Here is a 14,791-nt window from a genome sequence, read left to right as displayed (position 1 = left end):
TTACAAAGTAATTCAGAACAGTGTTAATCAATGTTTGTTACATGCATCACAGGAAGTTAATAACATACAACATTTACACATTTCACTTTAAATTAAGTGTGACATAGCAATGTTAACAGTTATTAATTCCTACAATGTAGTAATTGAACTTAGATAGATGTCTCATAGGGTCCTAGTATTAACCTGGACAGTCATAGTTGCAGAGCGGTGAGTTCATTACATGTAGTTTTAACGGTTTCTTAAATTCATGTATGGAAGGAATAGCAGTGATGAGGGCTGGTAGTTTATTCCATTGTTTGGCAATGGTGTTAGAGTAGAGGGATGTGCCTGCTGCATTGTTCTCTTTAGTTACTTTGAGCAGAGGTTTGCATGTGGAGCGAAGGTTTCTGGTACAGGAGTATGGACTTAGTTGTTGTAAAGAAGGGTTTTTGTGGGGATGGTGTAAAATTTTATGGGTCAGGGTAAGCTGAGTGTAAAGAAGTAGGTTTGGAAGTTAAAGCCAATTGAGTTGTTTGAGAGCTAGACAGTGGTGTGATCTGTAGGGATTGTTAGTAGAGAATCTGGCAATTTTGTTATAACAGGCATCGAGTTTGGATAGGTCGGATTTTTTAAGGTTGGTGAGGATTGGACAGGCACATAGTAGTGTAGAGATAAGATGAGTGTGTGCAATGGTAGCTCTAGTAGAGTTTGTTAAGAACTTTTTATTTTGATATAGAGTACCTAGTTTTTTGTGCACTTTCTTTATGGTGAGGGAGACATGGATGATGAATTTCATGTTATTGTCAATTATAACCCCTAGACGATTAGTGCGTGTATCATGAGATATGATAATTTTGTTGCTTGATAAGATGGTGAATGACAGATAAGGCTTGGTTTGTTGGGTTGGAAGGAAAATGATAAGTTTTGTTTTGCTAGGGTTAAGTATTACTTGGTAGTCACTGAGCCAGGGATTCAACAGAGAGAAAGGAAGCTTGTGTTTGCTGATGTAATTCTTGGAGAGAATAGGAGGCACAGACTAATGTAGAGCCATCTGCATACTGGATGACTGAGGAGTGGAGGGTGGAGGTATGAAGGTTATTTGTGAATATGGTAAATAACAAAGGTCTGAGAATGGAGCCCTGTGGAACTCCTGTTGTAACAAGAAGCAGAGGGGATAGATTCTGGTGCCATTTAACTGCCTGCTGTCTCCCTGTTAGGTAACTATGAAACCAACTGATACTAGATTGGCTAAGATTTCGTTCTGACAGGGCTTTAATTAGCTTGTTATGATTAACCATATCAAAAGCCTTGGAAAGTTCTAGGAAGAGAGTTTAGACATATTTGTCATTATTTCTGTGGTCATTAACTAAGTGAGTGAACGACATGAGAGGTGTGGTTGTGCTGTGGTGAGGCCTGAACCCATGTTGGCTGTTAGTGATCAGATGATGTGTGGTTAGGTGCTGCATTATTTGAATGTGACTACACCTTTCCAGAATTTTTGAGAGGGGGGGGAGTATGGCTAAGGGGCAGTAGTTTGTTAGTTCTTTTGAGTTTTCCCCTTTATGTAGGGGAATAATATGAGAGACCTTCCAAAGGTCTGTGATTAGATTTTTGGAAATGGAACAGTTAATTAGGATGTTCACTGAATATGCTACTGCTTCAGTTGCTATTTTGAGATATTCTGCTGGGAGGTTATCTGCTGCCACTGTGGTTGGTTTTAATTTTTTGAGTAATTTTTTAATCAGGGAAACAGGGCCTGGTTGTACGGTAAAGCTTCTTTCATTAAGTAGGGGATCTTGATTGTCGTTTGGGTCTGGGAGGTGCTGAGATTTTGTTAGGTTAAGTATGCATTCTGTAAAGATATGTTAAATTGGGTGGCTATATCAGTTGAGGAGTCTTTAGTAGTAGGGGTGATTTTCCTGGCTGAAGTACATTATTTATAGCTGTCCAAAATTGTCTGGGATTATGTTGATGCCTACTTTGCATATTATGGTAATAGTTTATCTTGTCTGATCTGATCATTTTTTTGGATCTGTTTCTGAGCTCAAGATACATTTGTTTTGCATTTATTGTTTTAGTTTTGCACCAGTTGGACCAAGCTTTGTCTCTTGCATAAAGCAGAGATCTGGTCTTTTTGCTCAACCATGGAACGTTGTTAGATTTGATTTCTAATGGTTCTAGTGAGGACATGTGAGTTTAGTATGCTCAGTAAAGTGGAGCTAAAGTACCTACCTGTTTCGCTAAGGTTGAGTTGTTTAATAGGGTTCCAATTACAGGCTAGAAAAGCAGAGGTGATGTTAGAAGGGTTGAAATTCTTTTTGCTATGTATTTGTTGGAAGGTGGTAGGTTTTTCTAGAGTTGGGTGGCATCTAATTATATACGTTGGCAAGTGGTCACTCAGACTGTCAGGTAGGCAACCAGATTGACTTATATGGGAGGGTTTGTTACAAAGTATCCAGTCTAGTATAGACTGTTTGTTGCTTTGTCGCTTCTAGTTTGGGAGTGTACTAGTTGACTGAAACCATGGAGGTTGATGTGAGTAGTGGGTATAATTTTGTTACATGGTGTCCAGTCAATGTTGAAATCACCTAGAATAATGGTTTCCTGGGGGAAGTGTATCAGATGCCCAGTGGAGTAAGTTCAATAGGGTGGGTAGGTTATTACCAGGTGAGAAATAGCATCCAATTATATTGACTGTTTACCTGGTATTGATTATTAGTTTAGTTAGCAAAATTTCTGCGGTACCAAGGGTTGGGATTGGTATATCAATAGTTATTACATTTAGATGGTCTTTGAATACTATTGCAACACCTCCACCCTTTTTCCTTAATCGGTCTTTATTATATTAAGTTATAGTCAGGGGCAGTAATTTCATTGAGATTTCTGGTTTTAGCATGTTTCTGTTGCAAGTACTAAGTCTGGAGAATAGAGGGAAAGATTTCCATGCAGTTCGTGGACTTTGTTTGATATGCTTCTGATGTTTATGTTTAGTATTAGCAGGTTGTTAGTATTATTGCAGGAAAAAGGTGGGTTGTGTGGTATATTAGTTTTGGGAGGGCTAGTAGAGGGATTAAAAGGGCCAGGGTTTGGGTGTATATCTCTGCTGAGTGATAGTTTGGAGGCAGTGTGCATAATTAGTTTTATGACTTTGGTGAAGTATTTACTGTATAGTAAGGAAGGTTTATTGGTGTGTTGGTGTGGAGGTATTTTTAGTAGAATGTGGTGAAAGGGTGGTAAGTTAAAGAGAGTTGGGTGTATGCAGTGTTTGAGAGATGTAGTGTTAGTAGTAGGGGCAGTAGTAGTTATACGATGTGGGAGTAATACTGGTGAGGTGCAGTAATAGCAGCTGATGTGTGTAAGTAATGTTAGAGTGGAGAGTATAAGAATGTGAGAGAGAATCATGTTGTAGTCTGTGCTAAATTAGCTGGGGAGTATAATTGGTGTAGGTAAGGTTACTATAGCTAGTTGTAAGAATAAGTGATAGTATAGTAGGGTTGAGATAAGTTAGACAAAGGGGTGGTTAAACACAGCAGTTAAACACAATAATGGTATGTGTGTGTGTGTATTTAGTTGGGGCCTGAATAGGTGTGATAGTGTTTTTTGAGTGGAGTAAAAGTAAGATGGGGTGTGTTGAGTATGTTTGATACACTTAATTGGGAGAATACTGTGATTGGACTATGTGAAACAGAGGGTATGGCACATGGTGGAAAAGTCTAAGGAAAGAGGGGGTGGGTGGGAATGGGGGTAGGGTAGGGGAGCAAAGTGAGCCCAAGAACAGCAAGGGTGAATGGAGCAGGTTTACCCACAAGAGGCAGACAAGGATTCCTCCAAAAACAATCAGTTATGACTATCCTGCCACAGGTAAGTACAGGGAAAAACTTTCAATAAATCACAAAATCAACGTGTTGACCTGTTGCCCAATGGTCGCCAAAAAAGCAATTAATGGAGTGGGGAGTGGGGAAGGATATTCAACTCTCCTGTTTGTGTGCATGCCATGGGTTCAGAAAATAGGAAGAATAGCAATAAAAGCAGTTCTAAGTAGTACACAGGACTTTAAATGGGAACATACACTTAGTTCTTCTAGTTAGTGTTGATAAGGTGATTTTGTAGGATGAGTCGCATTCCCAATCATACCTTACAGTCATAGAAGAAGGGAAATATGACCGCAGTATGGATAGAGATGAAACTGTAAAAAGAAAGGAGAATAAGGGTGGCTGGACGTAGAAAGGTGAAGGGAGTGGTAGTGCAAATAGTTAGCAGTCAGCAATAGCTCTAAACAGTACAATGGCAAAGCAAGCATAATATACAAGGAGGTTTTAGGCAGGAAAAAAGCAAAACTCAGATCTAGCTTTACAATGTATAGCTTTGCAACATGTAGACAGGAAATATTAATTATCTATTTTTACAACTACATTAGGTCAATGCATGTCTCACCTTCCTGATATGTCGGCTGTGTTCTTAACAATTACATCTATGTAAGCATGCAGTGCAGTTATTTGCACTATTTCACTACCTTAAACATGCACATAGAGCTACTGATGAAAAACAGTTAAAAATAGCACACAATTCTTTGTGTGGATTCACCATGATCTTTACTAGCCCAGAAAAGATCAAGGAATAGTGTTAGAAATTACAAAAATGTGCCTAAAGAAAACAGAATTTACGGCATTTATAAAAGATTTGTCAGTACACACATATTGCAGAGCAGCATGCAGAAACATTACCAGTAACAAGGAAGTTATACAATAAAATACTGCAGTCTGAATGCATTACAAATGCAGGGAGTAGAAATATTATTACAGCCTGAAAATGTTGCAGAGCAGAGAATAGAAGTATCAATGTAGCCTGAAACTCCTGGAAAATTGGGAGAAGAAATGACCAGTAGAATTGATGAGAAAGAATTCTTCACTGAAATGGTTAGTCCAGGAAATTCTGGAAAATGCACAAACTGAGTAGAATTCTAACCTTTCTATAAGCTAAAACAGCAAAGCCTCAAAATGGAGAACTCCAAGCAGTAGGTGAGTGTTGAGGAAGAGAAATGTATCAATTGCAAAGTAGTGTAGTTAAAGAGGAAGAAATAGCATCTCATGAGATGTCTACACCCATTTCTCTCAGAGTAAGACAGAAAACACAGATAAAGGAAGACCCCAGCCAATAAATACGTGTAAGTAAGAAAAAAGTAAAAATATAAATACATTTTGTTCTGAGTTACCACACTGCAAAGAGAGAAAGAAAGAGAGAGAGATGGCAACCTAGAAAAAAAAGAAACAGAAAGTGAGACAGTTGTGTTACCTCACACTGAAACAGAAAAAGAAAAATTTAATGGTGGGGAAAAAAAGATAAAATAGTGGAATATATTGGCATATAATGTGATCGTAAACAGAACCCTAATGATATTCTTGATGTACCAAAATATAGGGGCCTTTAACAGCATCAGGTTCATAAAGAAAAGGAACTAAAATCTGAAAAAGATAGAGACAGCAACTCGCACTACAGAGTACAGACGGGTTAGACAACAAGACTTTAGGGCCTGTGTTGGTAGTAGAGGTGGCAGAACCTTCTACATCATGACAAAATGACCTTGTGGAAACTCCAGAGTTGGATGTCCTCCACAGAAGACAGATAAAATGTAAAAAGGCACAATGTGAAGATGTCTCTCTGAACAGAGCAATTGAAGATATTGCTAGCAATGCAGGGAAAGACGTTGAATGCAATGGTTTATTACATAGATTAAGTAAAGATAGAGAGAAAGTATGACAATTACTTAGTGCCTAAACCTTTCAAAATCCTAGTAATGAGGTTAGGACGTAGTCAAGAACTAGAAGGACTAGAAGAGCACTTACAAATGCATACGGCTAGCAATATTCTACTGGCCAGGGATAATGAGAAGTTAAGAACTTCTGTGCTGAATGGCCAAAAATCCTTTGATTTTAATGACTTCCTTACGGATATCATTTCAACAAATTGCTATGGACACTGTTGGGTCCCTGGTAAAAGCCAGAAGTGGATTTCATTGTATGTTGGTTATTTTGGACTTTTCATAAATTGATGCTATTTTCCTACATAAGCCTAATGTTGTAGTTATAGCTATAGCTAGGGAGTTAGTCTTATTATTACCAGAATAGCAATAACTAAGGAAATTCTCACCAACAAAGACCCTGACTTATGCACCAAGTGTGCCAGTGCTTTAAAGTGAAGTTACCGAAAACGTCAATATAACATTTACAGGTAGATGGGATAGTGGAGAATTTTAACTAAGGAGCAAAACCCATGCTGAGAAATTTTACTGAGGAAGAGGGAAAATTGAGTTAAAGTAACACCACACTACTGTTAACCATGAAGGAAGTTCTACAAGCCAGCAAGATTCAGTCATTATGAATTGCTACATGCCAAGAAACATGACGAGAGGAGAAAATCTCATTTAAAAGTGTTACATAATACTATACCAACTTACAAGACAGAGTGTTAATACACATCACGCAGGAACACATGGAAACAGTCCAAGTGGCACAACAGTATAACAGAAATGCAAGGACCAGAGAATTCAAAGTTGGAAACCAAGCATCTGGCATTTGTTTTGGTCCTCTCTAAAGTATCACTTTAGTTATGTGACAAGGTCTATTTGAAGCAGCAGAAAAGTGAAATGATGTAAACTACAGTATTAGACAGAATGGGAGGAGAAGGCAGACACGATTTACCATATCAACATTCTGAAACCTTGGAAACAAGTGCAGACCTCTGTAGTTAGCTTAATGACAGAAGGTGATAGTTCTGGTACATGCCTTTCAACTTTCCCTGATTTTGCTTATATTTATGCCCCACCCACATAAAAAGTTTAATTTTCCGGTAAATTACTGACAATTACAGTCAGTCAATAATGCCAAACATCAGAGTTTCATTTTTGTTCCCCAAATGCATTGTTGATGCAAAATGTACAATTCTACTACCTTTCCAAGTGAATTAGAGTAATATTTAAAAATTGCCCTGATTTGGGGCCTTTGTCCACCCATTATTTTTCTCTCTATCCAGGATTCTTGAACACAGACATTGAGCGGAATGTTCCAGTGAAAAAACAAAATTGACATCTATGCTTGCAATGCAAGTAGATGACAAAATATCTAAGCCATAGAACCAAGAAATAAGAGAGTCCCTCTTAAAAAAGTGATTTTTAACTACCTAGTAGAATGCTTATGATTCAACATCATATTAAGACCATTCCATGCAGAAAGGCTAATTTAAAACCTTACAGATTACCACAGTCACAGACAAAGGCTGTACATGAGGAAGTACCAAAAATTTTGCAGATGGGGTGATAAAGGAGTAAAAAAGTGAGCAACGAGTGCAACAGCCATGCAGTGTTAGTTCCGAAACCTAACTTAACAATCAGGTTCTGTACAAAATCATAGGAACCTGGCCAGCATTTTAAAACCAGACAGTTACCTAATACCTGTGATTGATTACAATGTTTAATGTGGTCAACTTAAAGGGATAGTGACATATCTCTCTTACTGCTGCTTAGACCAATGAACTGTCCTTCATTTTGTGTTATATGGTGCCGTAGCAACCATTCAAAGAGATTAATATACAGAGTCCAAAAGACCCTTACAAAGATATGTTGCCATGTACATAGATGATGTCATCATACACTCTGAGCCTTCAGTCTTTTAACTAGCCAGGCAATGCACACAAACCAAGAGCTATATTTATCACTAAAGTTTCATAAGCAACTTTTCATACCTTGAAAACTGTACAACCTGGGCATGCAGTATCAAGGCACTTTTTTTCAACCAGACTCAGCTCATGTGATATTAAGAAATTCCCTTTTGAGTGCTTGTTTACTGAAATATTTACAAAAAAATTGAAAATGTATGCTTTTAGTATAATTAACAAAATTATATAATGCTGAATACCTCTCAAGCTGTACAACATACAGTGCAAAAATCAAAGACTGGTTTGTTCAGCATCATCTAAGCTTTCATCTGATGCCATGCAACAGACTGCAAGTCACTTGGATTTGGAAATAGTAATGAATACATGGAAATATTGCACATTTTCATAATTACTGGGAAACTTTGCAATATGTCCACTATAAATTACTACATATAGATGGACAGTGACAATGTAATTTTCTGTCTCAGACAGAGCAGGCTAGGAAGGAATATTGGTTGGTTAACAAAGAGACTAAGAGAAAAGTTGTGACAGCTAATAACAAGGCATCAGAAGCACTCTATCTTTTAGAAAATGATTTGGTAGACAGCACAAAGAAACTGAAACTCTATCTGGTTGCAAGGCAAAGGCAGAAAGATAAATAAGGTAATCATCAAACACCTTTCACAAGGGACCCCAGCAACAACCTGCTGACTAGTCCAGAGGATATCAAAGGCAGACTGAAGAAATACTTCTAGTAGCTTCTGAATGAAGAAAACCCCACAGAAGCTCTACTTTCCCAAACACAGGCTACAATGAAATAGGAAGAAGACACCACTCTAGAAGAAGTGAGAACAATACCAAGGAAAATGAAGTCAGGGAAAGCAGCAGGCTCAGATGATATGGCAAACTTGATCAAAAAGTTGGGCGAGTTAGGGGAGAAATGGCTCTTCTGGGTATTCATAGCAGTTAGGAGTAAGGCATAGCCCAGATGACTGGAGAATAAGCATATTACTACCAGTATACAAGAATAAAGGGGACATTCACAACTGTGGGCACTACAGAGGTATCAAAATTCTGTCGCATCCAAGGAAAGTTTGGAAAGGGTCATTGATAAATGAATATGCAGAGTAGTAGAAAGTAAGACAGGAGATGAGTAGTTTCGATTCAGATCAGGATGCAGTACAACTGACCTGAAGTGAGCAGAGAGACAGACAGACAGATGCAACACAGCTACAGATGAGGAAAGAGTCCAAATGGCCATTTACAGACTCAGAGAAAGCATATGACAAGGTACCAAGAAAGCTGATTTGGGTAGCCTTGCAATGGCTCAAAGTCCAAAAACATTGCAAGAATTTCGGCAGGCTATGTACAAGGACCCAGTGACTCAAGTACAAACAGTGTTTCTTCTCACAGAGGGGTTTCCAGTGGGAGTGGGTGTGCATCTGGGTTCAGCTCCGAGCCTACTGTTGTTCATACTGGTGATGGACTACATTAAAAAACAGGTCGGTGGGGACAGATCAACAAAGTTGCTGTATGGCGATAATGTGGCACTACAGGCAAACTCTGAACAAGAACTTCAGAAAAGTATAAGGGAATGAAATACAAAACTGAAGCCACAAGGGATGAAGCTGAGTACAGATAAGACAGTTATAGTGGTAACAAATGGGGGAAATCAGAAGAAGCTGGGAAATGGGACAGAAGGGAAAGTAGTGGAACAGGTTAACAGCTTCAAGTATCTGGAATGGGTGGCTGAGAAGAAGGGCAGTTTGAATGAGGTGGTCAAAGTCAGAATCAGAGGGGCTACAGCCAACTGACAAGAGTGTCAGGGGCAGTGTATGACATAAGAATGCCAAAGAAGCTGAAAAGTAAGGTGTACAAAACAGTGGTGTGACCAGTACTACGCTGTGGTACAGAAATCTGGGCAGTGAATGCAGAGCAGTTGAGGAAGCTAGAAGTGATACAGATGTAGTGCCTGAGATGCGTGGTAGGATGCACTCTGTGGGACAGATGAAGAAGAGATGAGGACACCTGAGCAGAAGCCCAAATAGTTCTAGCTGCACAGAACACTAAATAGAACAGATTAAAGTGATTAGGGCACATGTGCAGGAAAGCAGAAGACAATCTAGTGAAGATTTGCAAGAGACAGAAAGACGACAAGAAGAATTGAGGGCATCCAACAAAGAGACTGATACACTGTGTGAGAGAAAACCTTCAACAGGCAGGCATGACCATTGAAAAAAGTAGGAGAATGACACTGAATCAAGAGAGATGGCAACAGTTGATTCAACATCCCAATTCCATCTAGAAAATGGGAAAAAAAACAGAGTTGACGATGATGATGATGATGATCCTCAGCTCTTTCCAGTGGTGGTACTGCGGTAGCGTTGTTGCCTCACAGTAAGACGCTGTCCGGTTCGATTCTCAGCTACAGCATCTTCTGCGTGGAGACATGCGTGAATGGGTGTACCTTCGTTGAAGGTTGTGCGTCAGGGCTGGTAACTCGGCACATAAAAATCAAGTACCAATCATTAGCAGACTGGAGTTCCGCTGTGGCGACCCCTAACCGGGAAAAGCCGAAAGACACAACAACAACAGCTGATCATTTTTATACTGATTTAAAAGGCGGGAGCACAGGTGTATCCAAGGTACCTGTGCATTCTACACCTCTCTATGCTGTATTTTTCTATGCCAGCCTTACAAGCCAGCTTCCATTGAGACTAAGTACAAACATAAAGACCAAGCCCATTAATAGGAATGCAACATCTTTTTCTCTATATTGTGTTTGTAAACTAGCTTCCACTGTCTATTCATGCAATGTTTCCCTGAGAAGACCTCTATTACAGAATTTCTAACACCAGAAGCTGCAAGACTGTACTACTTAAAATAAAAAAAATAAAAAAAATTAAAAGAGAGGCTGCATTCAAGGTGAGTGTCATCACTTACAACTCACCTTCAGCCTGTAAATATGTCAAAAAGCATCACAGTGCAGTAACAGACAAGAAATATGAAAATAGCCTACATTAGCCCCTCAAGGATAAACTGCAATTTATTTCCTTTATTTTAGCGATGTATTGCAATTAACTGGCTATTATCAGGATTATAATGACATAGAAGACTTCCTAGGTTAATCTTTTCAATATTAAGATTAGCCTGGAAGAGTTCTCTCTAAAACATTAATGAAATGCACACAAAGCAGTCAGCTTCAGCAAAAAAATAATTCAGATAAAGATATGAAATGATGTATTTTCTAGTAGTCTTTAGTGAAATGCTTATTCACATGGAAATAGAAGTAGATGTGTTTTAAATGCCTCTGATGGAAATGTTCACCTGTTTTATTAAAGTGAGACTGTGGCACAAGTAAAATATATATATATATATATATATATATATATATATATATATATATATATATATATATATATATATACATATATACATCCATTGCTTATTAGCTAAGAATAATGTTTTGTCCTTGTGGTGGTATTACTCGATACTTGACAGTCTAAGCACTGACAATAGCTTACACTTCCAAACACAATGTCAAAGCTGATTAAATTCAAAACTTTTGCAAAGCAAAGATCCTGGAACTTCAGAAAATGCAAACCAGATCAGCTGCTCTGGGTCCTTTATCCAGATTAACTTTTACTGCAGCAGTTCCTTTACAGTTCTTGAATGCCACTTCCCCCTCCCCGAAAGTACAGCAGTGGTTTACTGTTAGCTTACCGGATTGTCAACATTCACTCTTCAACTAAACTATCACTTTGTCATTCTTTCCTGCTCAATAAACAGAATGAAAACAGAGTAAGGCTGAACAGTGTAGAAAAGTTACCGAGGTCTGTGAAACGCTTGACTGTTGATTGACGTTCCCTGTGGGGGAAGACGATTGCCGTCCTGATAAATTTGCCTAAAAATAAGCACATACAAATGTCACAGGGAATCAATGCTACAGATAATACATGCAGTATTTTCTCATAATTCTGAATCCTGCACCTAAACATTACTGACACATATATGTTTGTGCGAGCGTGTATGTATGTGTGATATACACACACACACACACACACACACACACATACACACACATATTTCACTGTTTAGTCCTGCCTTTGTTTTATATTAATGTCACAGTCAACTTTAAGTGAAGTTACAGGTAAGTTAAATTCCCATCAGCCATTGCTTTTGTCATAATCTGTTCACCTCACAGGTAACAATACTGTGTCATTTCCTAACACAACATAAAGACGGTCTCGTAGCCAGAAGATAAGTTAATGAGTAAGAAGGAAAGGAGTATGAATCTGCTGACCTTATCCTTTCTGGAGTTGTGCCCTCCTCCCCCACACGTACAGTTTCTTTATGCCCCTGTATACACTTTGTGGTTGCTCGACTCTTACCTGCTGGACAGCTGCAAGGCTCTGCAGTTGAGTGCTACTAAGGTGCTGTTGTTGAAGTGCAGCTGTCTGTAACATCAGGTGCTGTTGCTGGGCTGCATACATCTGTTGCAGGTACTGGGCAGCAGAGTTAGCGGGGCGGTGTAGAGCCTGCTGGATTACCTATGATGTGGCAGATAAAATGTGTTGGAGACACAACCTAACATATACGCTAGGTGACTTAATTTATTTTGCAAGCATGCAAAAATAAACACATGCAAAGTCAGAGGTGATGAGCTAGCTGCACTAAGGGCTGTGATAGAAACTGTTGTTTTTACTGAAACTGATACAAGGAGGAGTACTCTCTGTTGATGATTCTCAGAATCTCTTCCAAAGTATTTTTCTGAGTATCTATGATCTTATGCACAGTCATGTGTACCCACAAAAGGGGAAAATAAAGCACTACCGCCAACAACTAACCTAGAAATCACTTTTTGTTCCAGTCTGCTAGTAATTACTACAACTCATTAATGACTCATGGAAAAAATTCCTTAAGTTTTACACTCCTATTAATAAACATCTGGATTATGATTACATAGTTATCAGGAATAAAATGTACAATAAACATTCACATCAGTCTGCATTCTACATTTTATCTTTTATCTTATATATCAGAAAGGAAGAATCATGTCAGTTTCGAAGTATTAATGAATATCGGAATACACTGGTAGCATGCACATAAATACTTGCTTAGCTATGATAGCAAATTACTCTTTAATATATCAAACAAAAGCATTTGAATTTCCACCTTGTTTCAATCCTGAGCCTTCAAGATTCGCCCCCTAACCCAGGTAACAGATTTCAGTAAATTATTAAATTAATAATATTCCAAATGCCTAATACAAACCAGTTCAGCTTTTTTCTTTTTCTTGTACTGTTATTAACACGCAAGATTATAGGGTATGCACATATGTACAAACAGATAAACTGCATTAGTTACCTGAACAGCTTGCCTGTCAGTACCACTGTAAACTGAGATCTGTGGGGCTTGAGACCGAGACGGTGTGTTGGATGTTGTGACTGCAGAGGATGTTGCTGGTGTCTGCTCATTCTCCATGGTGACACGCTGCTTTCTTAGTCAGCCTGGGTATGCCAGAGAACAATGATGAATCCACAGGTCCTGCTAAGCCACAACCATCTGATTCAGTAAAAGAAAAGCATAAGATCATTCTCAGTAAGAAAGACATTAAAGCATTAAATAAAAGAACAGTTTTGCCACCATACAATTCACTTCCCCATTCTGTCTAGTTTTCTTGGGTCTATATTAGAACATCGAAGTTTCAGAACTTCGAATGTTCTAATATCGACCCCCTAGTAACCGAAAGCTGAAAATAGCGAAGTTTCAGAAAACCGAATTCTTTCCTAGGGAAAGAATTTGATTGTCCGTTCCTGTTGCTTCTTCATTTTCCGCTCTGCGGTGGAAAGTTACAGGTCGGGTTCAAGTAAGTGTGCGATTGTGTGGACGTGAGGGTTAGGGCGGGTTAGGTGAGTTAGGGTTAGGGCGCGGGTCAGGTAAGTGAGCGAATGTGTGGACATGAGTGTTAGGGTGGGGTAAGTTTGTTAGGGTTACGGCGCGGGTGAGGTGTGTGTGCGATAGTGACGGACCTTAGGGTTAGGGTTTGGGTTAAGGTAAGTGGGTAGTAGTGGTTTATGTACAGTTTAGTGTAGGTTTAGATGTAAGATTTTACGTGTATGTGTGTGGATCGCTGTTTGTTTGGTGTGTTTGTGTTGCGTGTATGTGTTTTGGAACAGCAAATATTTTCCCTAGGAAAAAATTTGCTGTTCTTAATTTTTGATGTTCTCAATTTTCGGTTACTAGGGGTCGATATTAGAACATTTGAAGTTCTGAAACTTCGATGTTCTAATACAGACCCGTTTTTTTGGCTTAAGAAACTGAAAACAGTTACATAGCTAAATGACAATGCATATTAAACTGAGAGCCAGAGTATCAATGAAAGCGTTATTTTCCTTTCACCCAGTAAAATAAGAGGCAATCCTTATTCACTAATCATTCTAGATGCACAAACTATTTCCTATCAGTTAATGTTGTCAACTTCACATGCACATCAAGATACTGCAACATACCTCTCAACTGTCCAGACTTTTGCCGAATGTCCAGATTTTTGACACACATTTTTGCTCTGTTCCTCATAAAATTTGTAGTTTTTGGATGAGTGGAAGTCATTAAATAATGACAAATATTTGAGTTTCAGACTTCATGTCCTTCAGAAAAGGCATACTAACACAAAAACTTTTACTCTGTCAACTAAGTTTATAAAAGCAGTATTTTAAATCTGTCCTTATTTTTGGGCCTTTGCCCACCATTAATTTTGGCTTTGTCCAGATCTCTTGAGCCAAGAGGTTCAGACATAGGTGAAACACTACAAGCCAATACATCTGTAGTTGAAGGAAAGATAAAAGAAAGACAGAAAATAGTTACAGTCACTTCAATTTTCTCTAAATCCAAGATGTAAGACAAAAAAGTGACTGAAGTCAAACATTCTAAAATATTACTTCTCTGCTTCTATAAGCTTCCGCCAATACACCCCCCAAAATATATTTTGCTTTTTCTGAATATCAAAAAATAATGTCATCCTTCTGAATATAAAGACATCATACTTTGCAGATTGCACAAGGGATACAGTAACAGTGCTTAATCAGCTGATCATCCACTATTTCTGCGCAAGGTTAATATCACTTTTGCTCAAAACTAAGACTTGATTCGGCATACCTGC

General features: G+C 38.5%; 1 protein-coding gene across 5 annotated transcripts in view; it reads right to left on the bottom strand.

Annotated features, from left to right (window-relative positions):
- Positions 1-13,206, bottom strand: part of PHC3 (polyhomeotic homolog 3) — a 1,318,531-nt gene extending 1,305,325 nt beyond the window's left edge. For 4 of the 5 annotated variants that reach the window (XM_044070066.1, XM_044070067.1, XM_044070069.1 and 1 more), the window contains exons 1-3: positions 12,997-13,206; positions 12,021-12,179; positions 11,459-11,533 (exon numbers count right to left, since the gene is read on the bottom strand). In XM_044070066.1, coding sequence (XP_043926001.1) covers positions 11,459-11,533; positions 12,021-12,179; positions 12,997-13,113 — 351 coding nt within the window. In that variant the 5' untranslated portion in view covers positions 13,114-13,206. The remainder of the gene's footprint in view (positions 1-11,458; positions 11,534-12,020; positions 12,180-12,996) is intronic. The other variant, XM_044070070.1, reaches the window with a different exon arrangement.
- Positions 13,207-14,791: the final 1,585 nt, after the last annotated feature.

This window comes from Protopterus annectens, chromosome 4.part1, assembly GCF_019279795.1.
Source record: "Protopterus annectens isolate FY-2018-M chromosome 4.part1, PAN1.0, whole genome shotgun sequence".
Classification (NCBI taxonomy): domain Eukaryota; kingdom Metazoa; phylum Chordata; order Ceratodontiformes; family Protopteridae; genus Protopterus; species Protopterus annectens.
The sequence above is the reverse complement of the archived record's forward strand: the minus strand, read 5'-3'. Positions and strand labels throughout refer to the sequence as shown.